The sequence below is a fragment of the Leucoraja erinacea genome, chromosome 17 (assembly GCF_028641065.1).
Source record: "Leucoraja erinacea ecotype New England chromosome 17, Leri_hhj_1, whole genome shotgun sequence".
NCBI classification, from domain to species: Eukaryota; Metazoa; Chordata; class Chondrichthyes; order Rajiformes; family Rajidae; genus Leucoraja; species Leucoraja erinaceus.
The window spans coordinates 14,258,448-14,278,608 of NC_073393.1; the positions used below are offsets into that span (position 1 = coordinate 14,258,448).

General features: G+C 43.4%; 1 protein-coding gene across 3 annotated transcripts in view; it reads left to right on the forward strand.

Moving 5' to 3' along the window:
- The window catches only part of cbfb (core-binding factor subunit beta), a 60,810-nt gene extending 41,461 nt beyond the window's left edge, over positions 1 to 19,349 (forward strand). The window contains exons 5-7 of one of the 3 annotated variants that reach the window (XM_055648606.1): positions 5,428 to 5,523; positions 5,620 to 5,700; positions 17,973 to 19,349. In XM_055648606.1, the coding sequence (XP_055504581.1) occupies positions 5,428 to 5,523; positions 5,620 to 5,676 (153 nt within the window). In that variant the 3' untranslated portion in view covers positions 5,677 to 5,700; positions 17,973 to 19,349. Of the gene's footprint in view, positions 1 to 5,427; positions 5,531 to 5,619; positions 5,701 to 17,972 lie in introns of all 3 variants that reach the window. The other 2 variants (XM_055648605.1, XM_055648604.1) reach the window with 2 other exon arrangements.
- The last annotated feature ends 812 nt before the right edge of the window (positions 19,350 to 20,161 follow it).

Genomic DNA, 20,161 nt, shown 5'->3' on the forward strand with positions numbered 1-20,161 from the left:
CCATGTGTCCCAAACATTATGGTGCCCTGAAATGGGGGGACTATGTATAAACACAGCTGTAATTTATACATGGTGAAACCAAAATGTATAAAAATGACCTTTAATAAAATCTGACAATGTGCACTTTAGCTACATGCAATTTTTTTTTTTTATTACAAATCTCAAATTGTGGAGTACCGAAGCAAATAAATAAATGATTGGTCTTTGTACCAAACATATGGATGGCACTGTACTTCAGAGTGTTGCGGTGCCTAGATCATTCGAACGAAGGATGATGCTTTTAAGATGAAGGCCATTCTAGCATTATCCCATAAATAATTGGGTGCATCAGTTTCTTATTTCCAGCAAATAATGCACCACTTCTAATATTTTACAAACTTTTGTTGACTATAACTAATGTGAAATCGCTATACTGCTATTATAGTATAATGTTATGGAATTTCCGTTCTGTGATTTGATTAGTGTCGTGTCTGGCGCAGTGGTATATATGAAAAAAAACATCTAATTTGTCAACTGAGTTTAATTCGTAGTGTGGGTAGACTCGGTGGTTCAGGCAGCATCTCTGGAGAGAAGGAATGGGTGACGTTTCGGGTCAAGACCCTTCTTCAATAGTGTTCTGCTTTTTGGCAGGAATGTATTAGGGTTTCTGTTAACAAATACTTAATTCCATAAAAATTAAGCTCCTGATATCTCCATAGGCACTTAAGAAATTTGGTCATACTAAATACTAACTCATCACTTTGGAATGGTTTGAATTGAAACTGTTACTAGATTATAAAATATGTAAAATGGTGAAGAAAACAGAATTTTTTTCCATTTAAAAAACAAAACAAAAAACTATGACCACAGTACTTTTTCTTCTGTCTCACACTGAAATTAAGCCATGGTTGAATGAGTATCCAAATTCTTTCATAAGAGCAGCAAAGGTTTATGCCACAACCTCTCCTGTTGTGAATCGGCTTGAGCATGCTTCTTATGGTCTCTGTCGATCATAATTTAAATTGTCTTCACCCAATTCCTGCCCCTTTGAAGTAATTTGGGCAATGTATTCCACCTCTATCGCCTACCCCTCCCCGCTCCCAACTAACTTTAGAGCATGCGCAAAAAATATACTTGCCTAGTACGTTGATTCCACTTATGCATTACTCTCAAATCAAGGCAAAAATCCAATAACCAAATTGGATTTGGCATCAGTATTTCAGCAGCATTATTCCACGTGCATTTGGAGTTTCAAATTACAGTGGCCTTCACTCTACTCTGTCTTTTTTTTCTCTGGGGAAGGAAGACGGTGCAAGAAATTATAACATTGGAATCAAATCCCCAGCCTGCTATCTAAACACACTGAATACTAACCAGCATCTTTGTTTCTACGAATAGTATTCATGCTTTTCTAGAGGACTGCACATTCCCCATGTACTCATGATAATTAAAAATAACAACATTTCTAGGGGTGGGGAAGGGAAGAGGTGACAATTTCTGAGATGGCTCAGTAGAAGAATATCTATGGAGTATTGAGTCTTTATATGCCTCATCAAGCTTTACCTCCCATTGTTTTTGCATACGGAACAACTATTATTCAGAAGTATTTTTTAAATCTCTTGTGGCTATAACTGTGAGACTAGGGTAGAGGGTAAGAGCCTGGTGGATCATTTGTCCCTTGAATTTGTTCTGCCTGATCTGCTATCGTAATGTTCCTTCCCATTCCCCGTGACCTTCATCAAGAAATATATCTACCTTTTTATATTACATTCACCAACATGGTCGCAATTGCCTTTTGTGGGATAGCATTCCACTGGGTTCACCATACTTTGTGAAGAGATTTCTCCTCAACTCAGTTCTAAATATCTTATCCTGTGTCCTGAGGCTATGATCCTTAGTTTTAGACCCCAAGCCATGGGAAACATCCTAACTACATCCAGTCTGCATGCTGCATCTGTCATGTATTTGTCAAATAATTCAACTTGTCTAAACCACTTTGCCTCTTGTTCACAACTTGAGAAATTTAGAAATATTGCGTTCGGATCTCTCATTCAAATTCAGATTATCTGGGATTCCAAGCACAGATCACCAATATTCTACTTGTTACCACCTGTCATGCTTAGAAAGATCGGTTTACTTGAGTCTGAAGATGGGTCTCGACCGAAACGTCACCCATTCCTTTTTTTCAGAGAAACTGCCTGTCCCGTTGAGTTACTCCAGCATTTTGTGTCCACCCTCAGTTTACTTCGGCTCCTGCTCCCTATTTCCTGTCTATCAACCAATTTTCAATCTTTACAGGTATACTACCTCCAATGCCAAATGCTTTAATTTGCACAGTGATTTGTATAGTTCAACATAGGAACAGGCCCTTCGACCCATAGTGCTGAACATGATGCGAAGATAAACCAATCTCATCTGCCTGTACATGATCCATATCTTTCTATTCTCAATATATCCACCTGTCTCTCCAGCCTAAGGAAAACAAACTTGACTTTGCTGGGTGTTCTGCTGTTACATCCATTTCCCCCACCACTAACGTTAGGCTAACTGGCCTGTAGTTACCTGCTTTCTGTTGAATGCCAAGCTGCAGTCAGTGAAGCCTGATGTGTACCTATTGTCCAAGTTAAAGCCAGTGAGGTCACACAGACTGTCAATCTGTTGTGCTGGTGGGCAAATTGGAATGGGTCCAGGTCATTATTGAGGTGGGAGTTGATTTGCATCTCAAAACACTTCATCACAATGGATGTGTGCTACCAGTCAGTAGTCATTGAAGCATGGCGGTAAGCCAACAGGGTGAATAAACAAAGGGTGTGACTGGACTGCAGCAATTGGGAGAATATACTATGCATAATTGACCCTAGTGAGATGGTGATCTGGGTTTCCAAAGTCACAGTTCTATCATGTATTAGCTGCCAAAGTAACATTGTTTTCAAAAGAGAGTTAGATTTAGCTCTTAGGACTAAGGGAATTAAGGGATATGGGGGAAAAAGCCAGAACGGGGTACTGATTTTGGATGATCAGCCATGATCATATTTATCATATTGAATCATATTATATCATAATTGAATGATATAATATATCAGAGTTATATCATATTGAATGGCGGTGCAGGTGCTGCGCCTATTTTCTATGTTTCTATGTTTCCCATAACTTTTAAATCTCTCCCTGCACGGGAGACCCGACCTTTTCTTGTCGGGTCTCCGTTGTCGTTGGGGCTGCAATGAGGAGCGGCCTCCAACAGAAGAAGACTGGGGACTCTGGTGCCGACGACTCACCTCACCACCGCGGAGCTGGCCGAGTCCAGAGCGGGTAGAGCGGTGGTGGAGCGCTGCTGCTGCTGCTGCTGCTGCTGCTGATTCGGAGGCTGTAACTGCGGGTCTGGCGGACGGCGGCACCGGGTCCCTGGAGGGAGACCGCTTTTCAGGGCTCCTGCAAAGGCGACTTCTCCCGCCCGAGTTGCGGGGTCGAAGAGCTCCTGGAGCGGGGCCTAACATCACCGCCCCGCGCGGCTTTAATGGCCGCGGGACTCTGCGAGCGCACGCCGGGGGCTTTGACTTTGACTCTGACATCGGGGGGGGGGGGGGGAGTGCAGTGGAGAGATAAGTTTTTTTTGGCCTTCCATCACAGCAATGTGATGGATGTTTATGTAAAATGTAAATTATGTTGTGTCTTGGGTCTATTTGTTTGTAATGTATGGCTGCAGAAACGGCATTTCGTTTGGACCTCAAGGGGTCCAAATGACAATTAAATTGACTCTCGACTCTTGACAGGTGTGTTTTGATAAAAGGTGAATGAAATGGATAGAATCTGAGAAATAACCACAGAATAGTCACAGCATGGGGGAAAGCTATTCAGTTCATTGAGTCTATTCTAGGTTTGTGTTGGAACACTCTAGCTTATCACACTGTCTCATATTTTCACTTTAACTCTGAAATTATTTTCCTTTCAGATAGCTATCCAGCTGCATTTTGAGTTCTATAATTGAATGTTTCCTCTGCCTGGCTCCCCTTATCGTTGCATTTCAGGCACTACATATATTTTTAAAGTTCATTTTAGGTTATTTTGCTAACCAACCATTCAATATCCTAGGTTTTTTGTTTACCCATATGCCAATGGGAACAATTTGTCAACAATGTCCAGATCCTCCATAATTTTAAATGCATTCACAGCCATTACGAAAGCAACTTTAGATTTGATCTCAATCCACATTACTGATGTCCTTCTCTACGAAGAGTTTGCTAAATCTGTTCTGCATCATTCCAAAAGTGTGACAACCAGAACTGGACACAATACTGTGGCTGAATGTTTTGTGGAGAAATAAAAACATAGAAAATTGGTGCAGGGGTGGGCCATTCGGCCCTTCGAGCAAGCACCGCCATTCAATGTGATCTTGGCTGATCATCCAGAATCAGTACCCTGTTCCTGATTTCACCCCAAATTCCTTGATTCCGTTAGCCACAAGAGCTATATCTAACTCTCTCTCGAATACATCCAGTGAATTGGCCCCCGCTGCCTTCTTTGGTAGAATCCACAGATTCACAACTCTGGCTGAAAATGGCTTACCCCTTATTTTTAAACTGTGACCCCTGGTTCTGGACTCCCCCAACATGGGGAACATTGTTCCCGCATCTAGCCTGTCCAATCCCTTGAGAATTTTATATGTTTCTATAAGATCTCCTCCCATCCTTCTAAATTCCAGTGAATATCAGCCCAGTCGATCCATTCTTTCATCATTTGTCAGTCCCGCAATCCCAGGAATTAACCTGGTGAACCAACGTTGCACTCTCTCAATAGCAAGCATGTCCTTCCTCAAATTAGGACACCAAAACTGCACACAATACTCCAGGTGCGGTCGCACCAGGGCCCTGTACAACTGCAGTAGAACCTCATATAATGATTTGTTTTATCCCAAATATGAATAAGACCAATACCAGTACATTTAAATGTATTTAATTTGGCTTCACTTTTTTCCCATTTTCTCAGACCACACAGCTTATTTGTAAAATTATCATGTAATTATTTTAGACCAGTAAAATTTAAGACCGAGTCAAATAGTATTCAGAGTGTATTTGAAATCCGTGTAGTAGGATATTGGTAATATTTGTTATTTAACAAACCTGAAAGTTCATGGCTTCTCTAACAATTTATAATCACATTGATATGAATTGCATACAATACTATATTGTATTTAAAAGAGAAACGTATAACTGATCCTACATATATTCACCTTAATTATATTCATTGCTATTTCCCAAAACCTATGCTTCATTAGACAGAAGCTTTATCATCTGAATTATGACTAAATTCCAAAATTATACTTATGTTGTGCAAATGAACTTTGAATGTCATTCTAAGATTTAACAGAAAATTATTGAACTCCTTACCACTTCTAATTAACCATTGAGTGCAAGCTAAAATAAAACGGGTGTTACTTATTACTTTTTATAGCAGGAAGATACCCTGGCACAACAGGCGTTTGAGGATTCCCGACGAAGAGTCAGAGATTTTGAAGACAGAGACAGGTCCCATCGAGAGGACATGGAGGTGAGAGGTTAGGAAACTTCTTGTTAAGTTAGGGATTGTGGGAGGGGGGTAATTGAATTATTAATCTGCTGGCATGTATGTGCTCTTGAAATCTAGGAACAGCTATATTTGGAGATGTACGCAACTGCAGATGCTGAAATCTGGAGCAAATAACAATCTTCTGGAGGAACTCGGCAGGTAAGGCAGCATCTCTGGAGGGAAATAGGCAGAAGATGTTCCAGGACCCCCAAAGTGTAGAAGCGTCCAACCTGAAACATCATATGTCCACTTCCCTCCACTGCCTGACCTGCTTGAGTCCCATTAGCAATTTGCTTTTAGCTGGTGATAGGTGGAACCAAATGTGTTAGACATGAGGACATGCAAAAGAATCTGGATCAAATAAAATAAAACTGCTGGAGGAACTCTGCAGTTGAGCATCATCTGTGGAAGAGAAGGAGGAATTGTCAACATTTCAGAGCCGAACAGACTATAGACAGTATAGCACTGGAACAGGCCCTTTGGCCCACAATGTCTTACCAAACATAATGTTTTCAGGTTGAGACCCCTCAGCACTGAGAGTCGAGATGAGAGGTAATCAATATAAAGAGGAGAGAGGGCTGGGATGAGATGAGGACTGGTGGTGATAGTTGGACCGCTGTGGTCAACAAACGCCAGACGTCTTACCCCGAGGCATTTACCACCATAGCCGGGGACTTAAATAAAGCAAACCTTAACTTCCACCAACATGTCTCCTGCACCAGAGGACCAAACACCCTCGACCACTGCTACACCACCATCAAGAATGCCTATCTCTCTATCCCTCGCCCTCACTTCGGTAAATCCGACCATATCGCGGTGCTGCTTCTTCTTGCCAACAGGCAGCAATTGAAGAGCGCACCCCCAAAGGTGAGGACTGGTGGTGATAGTTGGACCAAGGAGGGATGAAGGATGACAGCCAGATAGAGTCAGTGGGGTAGAAGGAGTAGTGGAGCTAGGACGCAGAGGAAAGTGGGTGATAGCTGAAAGCAAACAAGGGAGAAAAGGCTGAAGGGGATAATGGGAAACATTAAGGGAGAGATGAAGGGCAAATGGAACCGGTTAGGTGAGGAAATCGGTGGGTATAATGTGTGGGTCGTAGGTGGATGGAATCAGGAAGGCAAGAATGGGCGATGGGATGATGTAAGGGTGTATGGGAAAGGAAACTAAAATGGAAAGACCAGAGTGGGGGAGAGAGAAATGGAATGCAGAAGGCATGGCTCACCCCCAGCTTCCCACTCAGCGGTCCAGCCTGAAGGGTTTTCCATCCACCGTATGGATCGTACGCAGGCATCTGGCAAAGGGAGAGGAGGGGTCGTCTGCCTCGTGGTCAACTCTGCGTGGTGTTCAGACGTGGCAGCCGTTTCCAACTCCTGCTCTCCATACCTCGAACATCTGGCGGTGAAATGTCGCCCCTTCTGCCTTCTAAGGGAATTCACCTCCATCATCCTGACCGCAGTCTACATCCCACCCCAGGCAGTCGTCCGTCTGGCACTGGAGGAGCTGCACGCTGTGGTCAACAAACGCCAGACGTCTTACCCCGAGGCATTTACCACCATAGCCGGGGACTTAAATAAAGCAAACCTTAACTTCCACCAACATGTCTCCTGCACCAGAGGACCAAACACCCTCGACCACTGCTACACCACCATCAAGAATGCCTATCTCTCTATCCCTCGCCCTCACTTCGGTAAATCCGACCATATCGCGGTGCTGCTTCTTCTTGCCAACAGGCAGCAATTGAAGAGCGCACCCCCAAAGGTGAGGACTGTTCAGAGGAGGTGGGGGGGGGGGGGGGGGCAGAGGAACCACTTCAGGACTGTTTGGCGTCTGTAGACTGGGCATTGTTCAGGGACTGTCATTAAAGACTACATAAAGAAATGTGTGGAGGACTGCATCCCTACAAAAACCTTCCGAGTGTTTCCCAATCAGAAGCCTTGGATGAACTTTGAGATCTGCACTCTTCTGAAGACCACACGCCGGGCATTCATGTCTGATGACACAGTGGTCTACAAGAAGTCCAGATACAACCTTGGCAAGGCCTTCAAAAAGGCCAAAAGGGACTTCTGCTCCAAGCTGGAAGATGAGACAGATGTTCGACAGCTGTGGCGGGGCCTGAATGCAATCACCTCCTACAAGGCAAAATCAGGAGGTAGCTCCAATGTCGGCATAGCATCATTCCCTGGCGAGCTCAATGCGTTTTATGCATGCTTTGATAGGGAGAACACTGATGTGCCTTCTTGAGCACCCATTCGCTGTGATGGTATTTCAGTCACAGTCAAAGAGGCCGACGTCAGAAAATCCTTCAGAGGGGTGAACCCTTGAAAAGGCCCTGGACCTGATGGTATTCCCGGTCGTGTTCTAAAAACCTGTGCGGACCAACTGGCTGGAGTTTTTACGGACATTTTCAACCTCTCGCTTCTGAGGTCTGAAGTTCCCACCTGCTTTAAAACGGCATCAATTATACCGGTGCCCAAAAAAAGCAAGGTGACGTGCCTCAATGACTATGGTCCAGTGGCACTCACGTCTGTGGTGATGAAGTGCTTTGAGAGGTTGATCATGGCGCAAATCAACTCCTACCTTGACAAAAACCTGGACCCACTGCAGTTCGACTACCGCCACAACAGATCAACGGTGGATGCGATCTTGCTGACTCTCCACTACGCTCTGCACCACTTAGACAACAAAAAGTCAGAGTATAGAAGAGAGATCGACCGACTGACCAAATGGTGCCAGCACATTAACCTGGCCCTCAACACCAGCAAAACCAAGGAACTGATTGTGCACTTTGGAAGAGGTAGGATGGGGACCCACAGTCCCATTTATATCAACGGGTCGATGGTGGAAAGGGTCAAGAGCTTCAAATTCCTGGGCGTGCACATCTCTGAAGATCTCTCCTGGTCCAAGAACACTGATGCAATTATAAAAAAAAGCACATCAGCGCCTCTACTTCCTGAGAAGATTACGGAGAGTCGGTAAGTCAAGGAGGACCCTTTCTAATTTCTACAGGTGCACAGTAGAGAGCATGCTGACCGGTTGCATCATGGCTTGGTTCGGCAACTTGAGCGCTCAGGAGCGGAAAAGACTACAAAAAGTGGTAAACACTGCCTAGTCCATCATCGGCTCTGACCTCCCTACCATCGAGAGGATCTATCGCAGTCGCTGCCTCAAAAAGGCTGGCAGTATCATCAAGGACCCACACCATCCTGGCCAAACACTCATCTTCCCGCTACCTTCAGGTAGAAGGTACAGGAGCCTGAAGACTGCAATGTCCAGGTTCAGGAATAGCTCCTTCCCCACAGCCATCAGGCTATTAAACTCAACTCAAAACTCTGAACATTAATAGCCCATTATCTGTTTATTTGCGGTATATGGATCTGATCTGTTCTGTATTCAGGCCAACTATATTCTGTTGTGCTGAAGCAAAGCAAGAATTTCATTGTCCTATCTGGGACACATGACAATAAACTCTTGAATCTTGAAATGAGAAAATTCAGTGTTCCATTGGGTTGTAGACTACACAGGCAAAACATGGTGTTCTTGAAGTTTATATTGAGCCTCACCCTGGCAATGGAGATGAATTCTCCATTATGTTTACTTTTACAGCCTGATGTCCTTTGTGCAAAAGACATTTTAAACAATTATTCTTTGTCAGAAATAATTTCATCTAGTCGTATTTTTTCATCCCAAGGTTGAAACATTTTGCTCACGGTCTGCGCCAAGATAAGGGTCCCCGTGATACATTCCTCCTTGCCCAAAAATGCCTTCTAACTCCCGTATTTCTGTTTTCCATATGAGCCATCTGTAAAGCATCATTAAATACATTTTTGGTGGCTATTATCAGTATTCTCACCCCCTTTTGATTAGAAGTACTGCAATTGCAAATATTTGTAAGTGGCTATAATCTGTTCTACATGGACTATTATATTTAATCATTTTCCAATATACTTTCAATTTAAGGACGTGGAAAAGGTTTATTTTTCTATATTCTTAAAACTATACAACATAGAAACAAGCCCTTCAACCCAAGTCATCCACAACAACCAAATTGTCTAACTGAGTTAGTCAAATTGCCTACGCCAGGCCCATATCCCTCTAAATTTATCATATCCATGTACTAGTCCAGGTCTCTTTTCAATGTCGTAATTGTACCCGCCTCTATCCCTTCGTCTGGCAGCCCATTCCATTTATGCACCACCTGCTATGTGGAAAAAGGTACCCCTCGTTTCACTTTTAACTCTTTCCCCTTTTCCATAAACTTATGCTACCTAGCTTTGGACTCCACTTCCCTTAGAAAAAGACTGGCTTGCCACTTTATCCATGGCCGTCATGATTTTCTATCTTCCAAAGTTATCCCTTGGGCTCCAATGCCCCGTGGAAAAAAACGTCCTTGCCCATGCAGCCTCTGCCGTTTAATTCCCCTTCCCATACAAACCCTTCCATCCTTGGCCTCCTCCATTGCCAGTGAGGATTGAAAAGTGGAACAACAACACCATGGATTCAGCTTGGCTAGTTTACAACCTAACGGCATAAACAATTAATTCTCCAATTTCAAGTAATCACTTTCCAAAACCCCACACTATTTCCTTGCCCTATCTCAACCCCTGCATACACATTTCTCCCACTAACTTTGTCACCTTGCTCCTCCCCCTGTACACGCATCTTCCTTTCCTTAGTCCTACATGTCCCTTTAATTCCTTTCCCCCCCCCCCATTATGTAATTATACCCATATCCTTCCCTCCCGGCTTTGCATTTCACACCTCTTCTTTCCTTAACTGACACCCTTTTGACTCCATCTCTAGCCTGTCACTTATTACAGTCACTAATCAACTCCACCCCCATTCACCTGTATCCCCCCCACCCCCTGTCACTTCCCAGTGTGCCCTACCCCCTCACTTTCCCTCTATAGTTGCTGCCTGACTTGCTGAGGAGTTCCATACTTGTGTTTTTTTGTTCTTACTGAAATTTTGTCTTGTATGTCTGGCTTGAAACACAATTTCTCTTCTATTTGTGTTTTTGCATTTCAGCAAATAAACAGTTGGGTGGGGCGAGTGCATGGCTCAACATATAATGATAAGTTTAGTGGAGTCGCAAGGAACTGCAGATGATGGAATCTTGAGCAAAACAAAGTGCTGGAGGAACTCAGTGGGTCAAGCAGCAACTGTGGAGGGAATAGGCGGATGACGTTTTGGGTTCCAACAGATGATATATATATAGTAAATGATCCACTTTAGTTATTGCCATTTATCTTAAAATGGTTGGGCACATTAAAGAAGCTTTTAAACTAACCCAGCTGTACTTGATCAGATTATTTGTAAGCAGTCGTATATTATACAATGGTTGTAGGCTTCCTGGCTTCTCTGTTTGAAAAAAAATGTTTCCTTGCTTGAAATTACTTTAATAGAGAACAGATTACAGTCCATTCCTTCAGTAAAACATAAAAAACAGTTGGTTCCTTAAACATCCAGCCCACCACCCCATGTAGAGATTGGAGCTCCAGGTTTCAGCACTATACAGCTTGCGTGCATTAGTCTTCTGTCTTAAAAGAGCTACATAACATGTTATGTACAATTACATCACATATAATGCATAACGTATGCATTATAGTCCACTGTTTCTCTTCCTCCAGACACCATTTGTGCTTTTTCAGAAATGGTGCCTGACTTTTCTCCTAATGGTTTCCAGCATTCACATAACTTTTCATTTATATTATTCCATGGTACAAAGCTGGTTTAGTTTAAATGAATGCTTTCAGTCAATATCTTGTGCGGAAAGAGACTTGATCACCAAGAGAGCAAGATTATTTTTGATTAAGACTTGAAATCCAGAATGGTAATTTCTTCAGTCTCCAAATTTTATTTATTTCAACGCTAACATTCTTTCAACATATCTTGGATCAAAATAATGTGCATGCATTGATTTACTTGGGAGTGAACTAATTTGCTGTAATCATTTTGAGTTCTGGATGACCCGTATCCGGAGAAATAAAAGAACAATATGTTTTCAATGGTTTTGGCTGAAGATGTAATGTTGCAGCAAACTCTTTCGATTTTAATAAGTGCTTGAACTTACACAAAAAATTATTGTCCTATCATCAAAGTGTAGCTCCTTCAATAGAACTGTGCTAAATGTTACTCCTGGTTTGCAGTTTTCTGTCTGCAGCATGGCTATGATGCGTGGTGGAGGCTGGGGAAGGAAATTGATTTAAATGAATACAGTTAATAAGGACGTTGATCACTATGATATGAGAAAGACCCACATTGATTATGCTTCCCTTGTCCCTGATAAGTTACGGTGCCTTGAAAGGCACTATTTGTGATTGTCATGGACAATGCTTGCAGTGTAGCTGCTTGCAGAGTAGCTGCTGCTGCTTGCAGCTGCTGGCCCGACGATGGCAGCCACGGTGTACTGCGCACCCAGGCACATTCCTTGTATGTGAATACCTGGCCAATAAACTTACTTACTTAGTTAATAAATAGATCATGATTCTTTTTCACTATGTCCAATTTAGGATGGAGGGTGATCTTAATCTGAGGAAAGACATTCTTGCCATAGAGGGAGTACCAGACTGATTCCTGGGATGTCAGGACTTTCATATGAAGGAAGACTGGATAGACTCGGCTTGTATTCGTTAGAATTTAGAAGATTGAGGGGGGATCTTATAGAAACTTACAAAATTCTTAAGGGGTTGGACAGGCTAGTCGCAGGAAGATTGTTCCCGATGTTGGGGAAGTCCAGAACAAGGGGTCACAGTTTAAGTATAAGGGGGAAATCTTTTAGGACCGAGATGAGAAAAACATTTTTCACACAGAGAGTGGTGAATCTCTGGAATTCTCTGCCACAGAAGGTAGTTGAGGCCAGTTCATTAGCTATATTTAAGAGGGAGTTACCTTTACCCACAAGGGCCAAATCTATCAGGGGGTATGGAGAGAAGGCAGGTACAGGATACTGAGTTGGATGATCAGCCATGATCATATTGAATGGCCTACTCCTGCACCTATTTTCTATATTTCTTTGTTTCAATGAAGAAATCCCAAAACTCTGTTTTAAAACGGCAAGCTTCCACTGACGACGTCACAATGACTCGGCTCGGGGCTCCTCACACAGAATATTCCACGCTCTCCGAGTGACGTCACCCACCCCCCCCCCCCCCCCGCGGGTTATTCACACCCCCCACACAGCCGAAAAAGACGCCGCAGGTTGAACAAAGGATGAGCCCGGAGATGAAGTCGGGGCCCGGACTGGAGTCTGCGGCGGCCGAACTGACGGCTGCAGTCTACAGCCAGGGCCGGGCTGAGTACGAGAATCGGGCCGAGTTCCAGGCCCTGGCATTGCTCTACGATCTAGGTAGGTGCTGCCTCTACCCCCTCCCCCTCCCCTTCCACCCCTCACCCCGTCCATTTCTATCTCCTCCCTCCCTCTATACCCTCCCACCCTCTCTCTCTGCCCTCCCACCCTCTCTCTCTGCCCTCCCACCCTCTCTTTTCTGAGAGTTATCTGAACTACTCCAAAATGGTGCACGATATAGTTAAACATTTTGCACCACCTTTCGCACAATTGTCCTCTGGTGGTTTGCACCAAGTTTCGTTCAGATTGTTGTTATATTTCACAAGTTATTTCACATTTTTTAATTTAAAAAATCAAAATTTGAGAAAAAATTCTTCCCTCTGCAGATATGACTTCACGATGGGATTGTAACCCTACCAGCTACCATGTTGCAATCTCAGGACACTCAATCCTGCCAGCACTAGCAAGTGCAACTGCAAGCTACAATGTTGCAATCCCTTTTTTTATATTCCTGGCAGCAAGTATATTACTGGCAGAAAGGATTTTTTTTAAAGTCGAGGGTGCATTTTTAAAAATATTCCTGGCAGCGAGGAGAAATGAGCCGCGCCTGCGCAGTTTGAGGCTATGGATGAGTGGTGGGATAATGCGTTGGGGAACAGGTTGCATTGGGGGAACAAGTGAATGGTGGAAACGAGATGCGTGGGGAAACGGGTGAGTGATGGAATATTGCGTTGGGGAACAGGTTGGGTTGGGGTTATGGGTGAGTGGTGGAAACGGGTTGCGTTGGGGGAAACGGGTGAATGGTGGAATATTGCAATGGAGGAACATGGCCCAACTTGGTCTAGTGTTATATCTATATACATATAAAACTCTCATCTTGTCTTCTTCCAGTTTGCATTGTTGTTAAATTTGCGCAAAAACTACCCGATAGTGCTGCAATGTTTCGCCACCTTACTCGCCATTCTCCTGTGCTGCAAGTGCAACAAGTTTTGTTTCGATCGGTGAAATAGTACTAAAGTTATGAAGGTTTAAAAATCGTTTAAAAAACGCTTCTTCCGGCACCCGCTGTCAATTACCAGTGGCGAGGAGAATAAAGCTGAAGGAGCAGAGTGTTGAGCAGTGTGCGGGGAGTGAGCAGCATGCGGGCTACTTCTGTGGCGACCAGCACGATGAGCCGGGAGCCGCTGAGTTGAACCTCAGTGAAGCCGGAGTGGGACTGGGAGCTGAAGCTGAAGGGGCGAGGTGAGCAGAGTGCGGGATGAGCTGAGTGTGAGCTGCGTCCATCCCCCATTCCCCACAACCCTTCGTCCCCCACACCCCCCTACCCACACCTCCATGCCCCCTCCCCCACCTCACCTCCCGCACGCACCCCCTCCACTATACTCCCACCCCCACCCCTCCCCTCCCACACATGAAGAGGAGGGGCTGGGGAGGGATGAGGGGAAATGACCTATGCCTGCGCAGTTAGGGGCTATGGGTGAGTGGTGGAATATTGCTTTTGGGGAACGGGTTGCGTTGGGGGAACAGGTGAGTGAGTGGTGGACTATTGCGTTGGGGAATGGGTTGCATTGGGGGGACCAGGCCTCCCGTGTGACTGGTACCCAACTGGTCCCACTTAATCTAGTACTAATTAAAAGTCTGATCTTGTATGTGTGTGTGCGTGTGTATGTGGTTGTCTTTACATCTTCGCATAAACACTACGCGTTAACGATTACATTTTTACATTTTCCGATTGACATATTTCCCCTCGAGGCAGGGAGCACCTTATCAGAACATTTTATGCTTTATTTCTCGACTTATTCGCGACATTATTGATTAAAAGTCTCAAAAAGTAAAAATAATTTGAATTTAAAACCACCAGGTTCAACTGATGACGTCACAATGGCTAGGCTAGCAGGGATCATTGCAACCTGCAGGGCAAGTGCAATTGGAATTTTTTTTTTAAAGAGCACTGTTGAGGAAGACAATGTGCGTGTGGGAAAGGCTTGAGTTGGAGGACCAGGCCTCCCATGGGGGCTATGGGTAGGGAACGGGTGCGTTGGGGGAGCAGACCCAACTTGGCTGTACTTGGTCTAGTATATTACTAAAATTCTCTGTTTGTTTGTATGCGTGTGAGTGAGTGACGTTTCAAAACTCCGCCAAAATGGTACACGATAGTGCTACAGTTTTTGGTCCACCTTACCATTGTCCTGGGAGGTAAAAGAGACAAGTTTTGTTCGGATTGATGTTATATTTAACAAGTTATTGACACTTTAAACTTTACAAAAGCCACTTTTCCAACTTGCCCTGCCCGTCAGCCGCGCACAATAACGCCACAATGGGATCCCGAATCTCATTTACGTAAAAATATCATGATTTTCAACAAAACTCAGTTTTAATTAAATTCTTCTGTTTTCATTAACAGCCAACATTGTGTTTAGGTTTATTAATGAAAAAAAACGCGATTTTTATTGAGAATTCCTTTTTTTTTAATTTGCAATTTTCATTGTGGGGGTGGGATAGGGGGAAAGGGAGGAGTAGGGCAGGAGGGGGGGGGACGGACGGTGGTAGAGAGAGAGAGGAGGGGGGTAGGGAGGGAAGAGGGGTTATGGAGTGAACAGGTGGTTAAGGAGGGAAGAGGAGTTATGGAGGGAGGGAGTGGACTGAGGGTATCCACGCTTGCAGATGTTAAAATAGCTGAGAGTCTCCCCGTGCGTGCGCAGTGGACTTGGTATCCGTGCATGCGGGATTTGAAATGATCGCGGCGCTGGGGTGAGGTCTGGGGGTGGCGGCGCTGCTGCTCCCGGCCCATGGGAAGGGAGAGGAGCGGGACCCGAGGCAAGGACTAGGCCATAGCCTCGGCCGCTCCTTCCCTCTCCCGCAGCTCCGGGTTGCTCGGCCCATCCGCCCGCCAGCTCCTGCCTCAAATACAACTTTATAGCCCACGCGTGGTTTACATGGCGATCCTGGGGAGGTAAGGAGAGTGGAGGGGATTGAGGGGGGAGAGAGGGCAGGGAGGGGGAAGTGGGGGAGGTGAGGGGGGAGGGAGGGGGACGGGAGGGAGGTGAGGAGGGAGATTGGGGTTGGAGGGGGGGGGGATAGCTGGAGGGGAGGTAGGGAGCGGGGGGTAAAGTAGGTATGTCACAAAACTTACCTTCAGCGGCGCTGCAGTTCTGTCACTGCCCGTGTGCACGACTTTGGCACCTTTGAGGGGGGCGGGTTTAAAATGCCATTTTTTCCCAGCCTGTTGAAATCGATTTTTGTCAGGCTGTTTAGCTGCTGAAGAATAATCGTTCCGACATCGGTTTTATTAAGTTTTTTTTAAACTGCACTGGATATTTTAATAGCAGGAATAATCAACTTCTAAAGCCGTCAACACCGACAACGGGGACGGATTTCACGTACGGGACAGGTAAAGGAAAGCCGTTTATTTTACATATAAACGTGCTTCTTAGGATGCCTTTAATCAAAATTTTACTTTGCGAAAAAGTGACTTAGGACCCATACGAATCGGCAGTATTTTTCCTGCCGATATGGGGTTTAAATTCACCGCAACCGCAACGTTCCAAACGATCGTGTTCCACAAAATCACACTCGCAAGATGATTAAAATGGCCATTAATTTACGGGAATTAAACACTAAATTCCTTCCATTTGGCCTATAAATTCATGACAATGAGATTTAAAAATCATGTTATATTGTGAATTCTTGTGTGAATGTTATTTGGATACTTAGGCTATTTTAAAATGTTAACCTTTTCTTAAGAAATTGATAGATGTTTAGATCTAGTAATTGAATTTTGTAATTAGCTACAATTAGGTAACTAACTAATTATATGCTTTAATTTCAGGTCATCCAAGTAAGATTGTTTCATATTTGTTTCAGAATGCTTCAATCTATAATAACTGAAAATGTCATTCAGTTCTCTTAATTTTTAAGAAAGTTATGGGCTTTTGACTGTCCTTGATTACAGCTTTTGAGTTAAGTCAATGGAAAAGCAATAGGGAACAAGATGCTAATTTCCGAGTATGGAAATGGCCATAACCTTTTTAATACTGAAGATATGAAAGTGAATTAGGTGTCAAATTAAACTTCTTTGTATGCTTTATCTGATGGGATAAATTGCAGACTTGATTTTTTTAATCTAAAAATGTTGTAACATTGCTAGAGGAGGGCAATGGGGGAGGTGAGGAGGGAGAGTTGGGGGATGGGATAGGAGGAGTGGGTAGGAGGGGATAGATGGAGAAGGGAGGGGTAGGGCGGGGAGAGGGGTTATGGAGGGAGGGAGGGAAAGGAGAGGTGAAGGGGAGGGGAGGAGGATAGGGGAGAGGGAGGGAGTATGCGAGGTAATGGAGGGGGGAAGGGGGAAGAGAGAGGAGGGAAGGGGGGGTGAGCGGTGGAAGCAGAGTTGGTGAAGGGTGGGAAGAGGGAGGATAATGGAGATGGGGACTAGTATGGGGTCTAAAGGAGAGTGAGATGCGGTCACATTGATCTTAAATTTTACGTTATTGACATTTTAAACTTTAAAAAAGTCGCAGTCGCGCTCCCACTTGCCTGCTGCGCCTACGCAGTTGGGTGAGGGTTGCTGTGACTCACGACGCAACGGGGATCGCTGGCGTCACAACGGGAACCCGTCAGCCGCACTGCGCAGTTTGGTGGAATATTGCGTTGGAGCCCAACAGGTCCCACTTGGTTTAGTGAATATTTAAAACCTTCAATAATTTCTAATTGGATTGACAGTTACGTTTGATTTTCTGGAGATTCTGATTGTCATTATGTATTATGCAAGTTTCCTTACCAGACTGCAATTTATCTGATGCTACTCTTTTCCGACCTTGATTTGGCCTGTTCACATTCAGGGTTTCGTAGTTATCACTTGTGGAATTGTTCTGATTTATTTACCTCCCAAATAGCAAAAAATTATATCCATGTTTATTCAGCTTCACAGTTGTGAGTATTAGTTTCTATTGAGAGTATTTGCAGGTTTAAATGTAATTCCTGAAGAAAACACTGGATGGTGCTAAAAAAAAAGCTTGAACTCTGGTATAAAACAAAGTGCGTTAGAAACTCAGTGGGTCAGGTATCATCTGCGGATTGAATGGACATTTTTTCCATTTAATTATTTGCATCACTGTTGACCTGTTTTTTTTTTTCTCTCTTTGTGTAGCCACACAGGCAGGACCCCAGTCCCGGCTCCAATCTGGGGAGCGGAGATGAACTCAAACTACGTTAAATGATCTTGGAGCAGCCTTGCCATATTCCTTGTATGTGGAATCAAGCAGCTATTTGGTGAACTGGTTATTTAAGGAAGTGAAGATGCTACGGTCCTGAACAAGATTTTTTTTAATCCGCCCCACAGCCCAGGCCTTTGGTTTCCACATTCAGCACAAAGTGCCAGGGTTTGCACTATGTCCAGTTACAGTACCTGCATTTCCTGTTTAAAGCATGTAGCCAGTAGCAATTTTTGCATTCTATGCAAGCCATGTTTCTTTTTGTTTGAATTTTTAAATGCCCTTTTATGTATTAATTTGTCTTCCTTTCTCCTTGGTTGTTCAACCAAAAAAATGCAGAAAATCTGTATCAGAAATTAAGTTAAAATGTTTTGAGTTGAATTAAGATTTAAGTGGCAGAAAACCACACATTTATTTTCTACTTTTTCTGTAGTACATTCCGTGTTTGCAAGTGTATAAGGATTCTAAATGTATATCTGTTTGCTTTTGCTTTTCTAAAGCACAGGGAATGCTTTATTTGCTTGCCTGCAATTTTTGCTCTGATTTTTATATCCTGCAGAGAGATAGCCACTTCACATACTTCACAGAGAAATAGTTCACATATTAGAATTATTTTTCAAAAAAGTGAAAAAATTATGTGTAGAGTAAGAATTTTGTTTTTGCAGTAAGTTGGAGAGTGGAAAACTCACCAGCATAACTTTAAATTTGGCTTGTTCGTTCCACTATGAATTATACTTCAGGCCTACAATAATGATCTAGTGAACATTGATTTTAATTTCTACCCTTGTTTAGTTTTTGTATTACTAATGTGCAGTTTTTTTAAATCCAAATACAATTACTTTTTTGAAAGGTCATGTCTATCAAAGTTTTGTATTCTGTTATTACAAAGTTAAATATATAACCCTGAATATGGGGTACAAATTGGACTGACAATATAGTGCACGTATACATCATGTGCTGGACACATGAAAAGTGATTAAAATTTCTGAAGTGCCCTGGTATATCATGTTGATGTTGGTGGCCTTGGTGGCTATTTTTGTGCTCTGCATTGCTTAACAATATCTTAATGCTGGCATTAAGATTGGGATATCCGCTTTCTGCTATTTAGTCTAAACAGTTCAAAACTTTGTTACAGGTGTTAAGTTATTGATGCAATTTAATAATTGTTTTCCAATCTATATTTAAGTAGAAGGAATTGCATCTTTTTGCATTGTATTCCTCCCTCAGGCGTTGCTTTGAATTATTGAGCTGGCTTTTGCTACTTTGTACCATTTTCTTTTAAATTACTTTATTAGTAAATCTGAAAAGACAAACCTGTCTGTTTTGTGTTAATTTTTTAATCATTTGCAATTTAATGAGAAAATTATTGATTAACCAGTGTGGCAAATCGACATATTTTGAAAAACAGTGAATGTCAAAAAATTGCTGTCAGAATGTTATTAACAGAACATATTTCATTAGAAAGTTTGAAACCATGGTAGTATATGGGACAATACCCCATTCCCGCTGAAGAAAACATGTTACGCTGAAATTATTACCATACAGACATGTCTCTTGCCCCATCTGTTCCATGTTAGCTCCCAGCAACGTGATGTCATCTGTCCCATTCCCCATCCATTTATTTTCCTGTTCCACTACTTATTATCATCTGCCCATCAACTCCTTTTTGATTCTTTTCTTGCCACTTCCCACACTAATGGGTCATTTATAGCAGCCAACCAGCTGGCTAGTGGATGGAGACCAGACACATGGTGAAATCTCCAAATTCATGGGAAGAGCATGCAAACTCAGCACAGCACACGAGGTCAGGATCAAACAGTCTCTGAACTGAGTCAGAAGAGCAAACTGCCCACTACCATGCAGGCTGTGTGGTATTTTAATATGGAGGTAAACCCCTTAAAGTTAAGGAACAGCCTAGTTAAAAACAAGCTTACTAACCAAGATCTGTGGGAAATAGTGGAGGAAAGATAAATTGAAAGTGTTATGGTAATTCTTCCACGTTGGAGGGATCAGTTCATTTTGAAAGCTAAAGAGCAAATAATGGTCATCAATGGGGCCCTGGGATATTCATCTCCATGTGTAAGAAACTTACCCTCTTAAGTTTAAACAAAACATAGCTAATGAG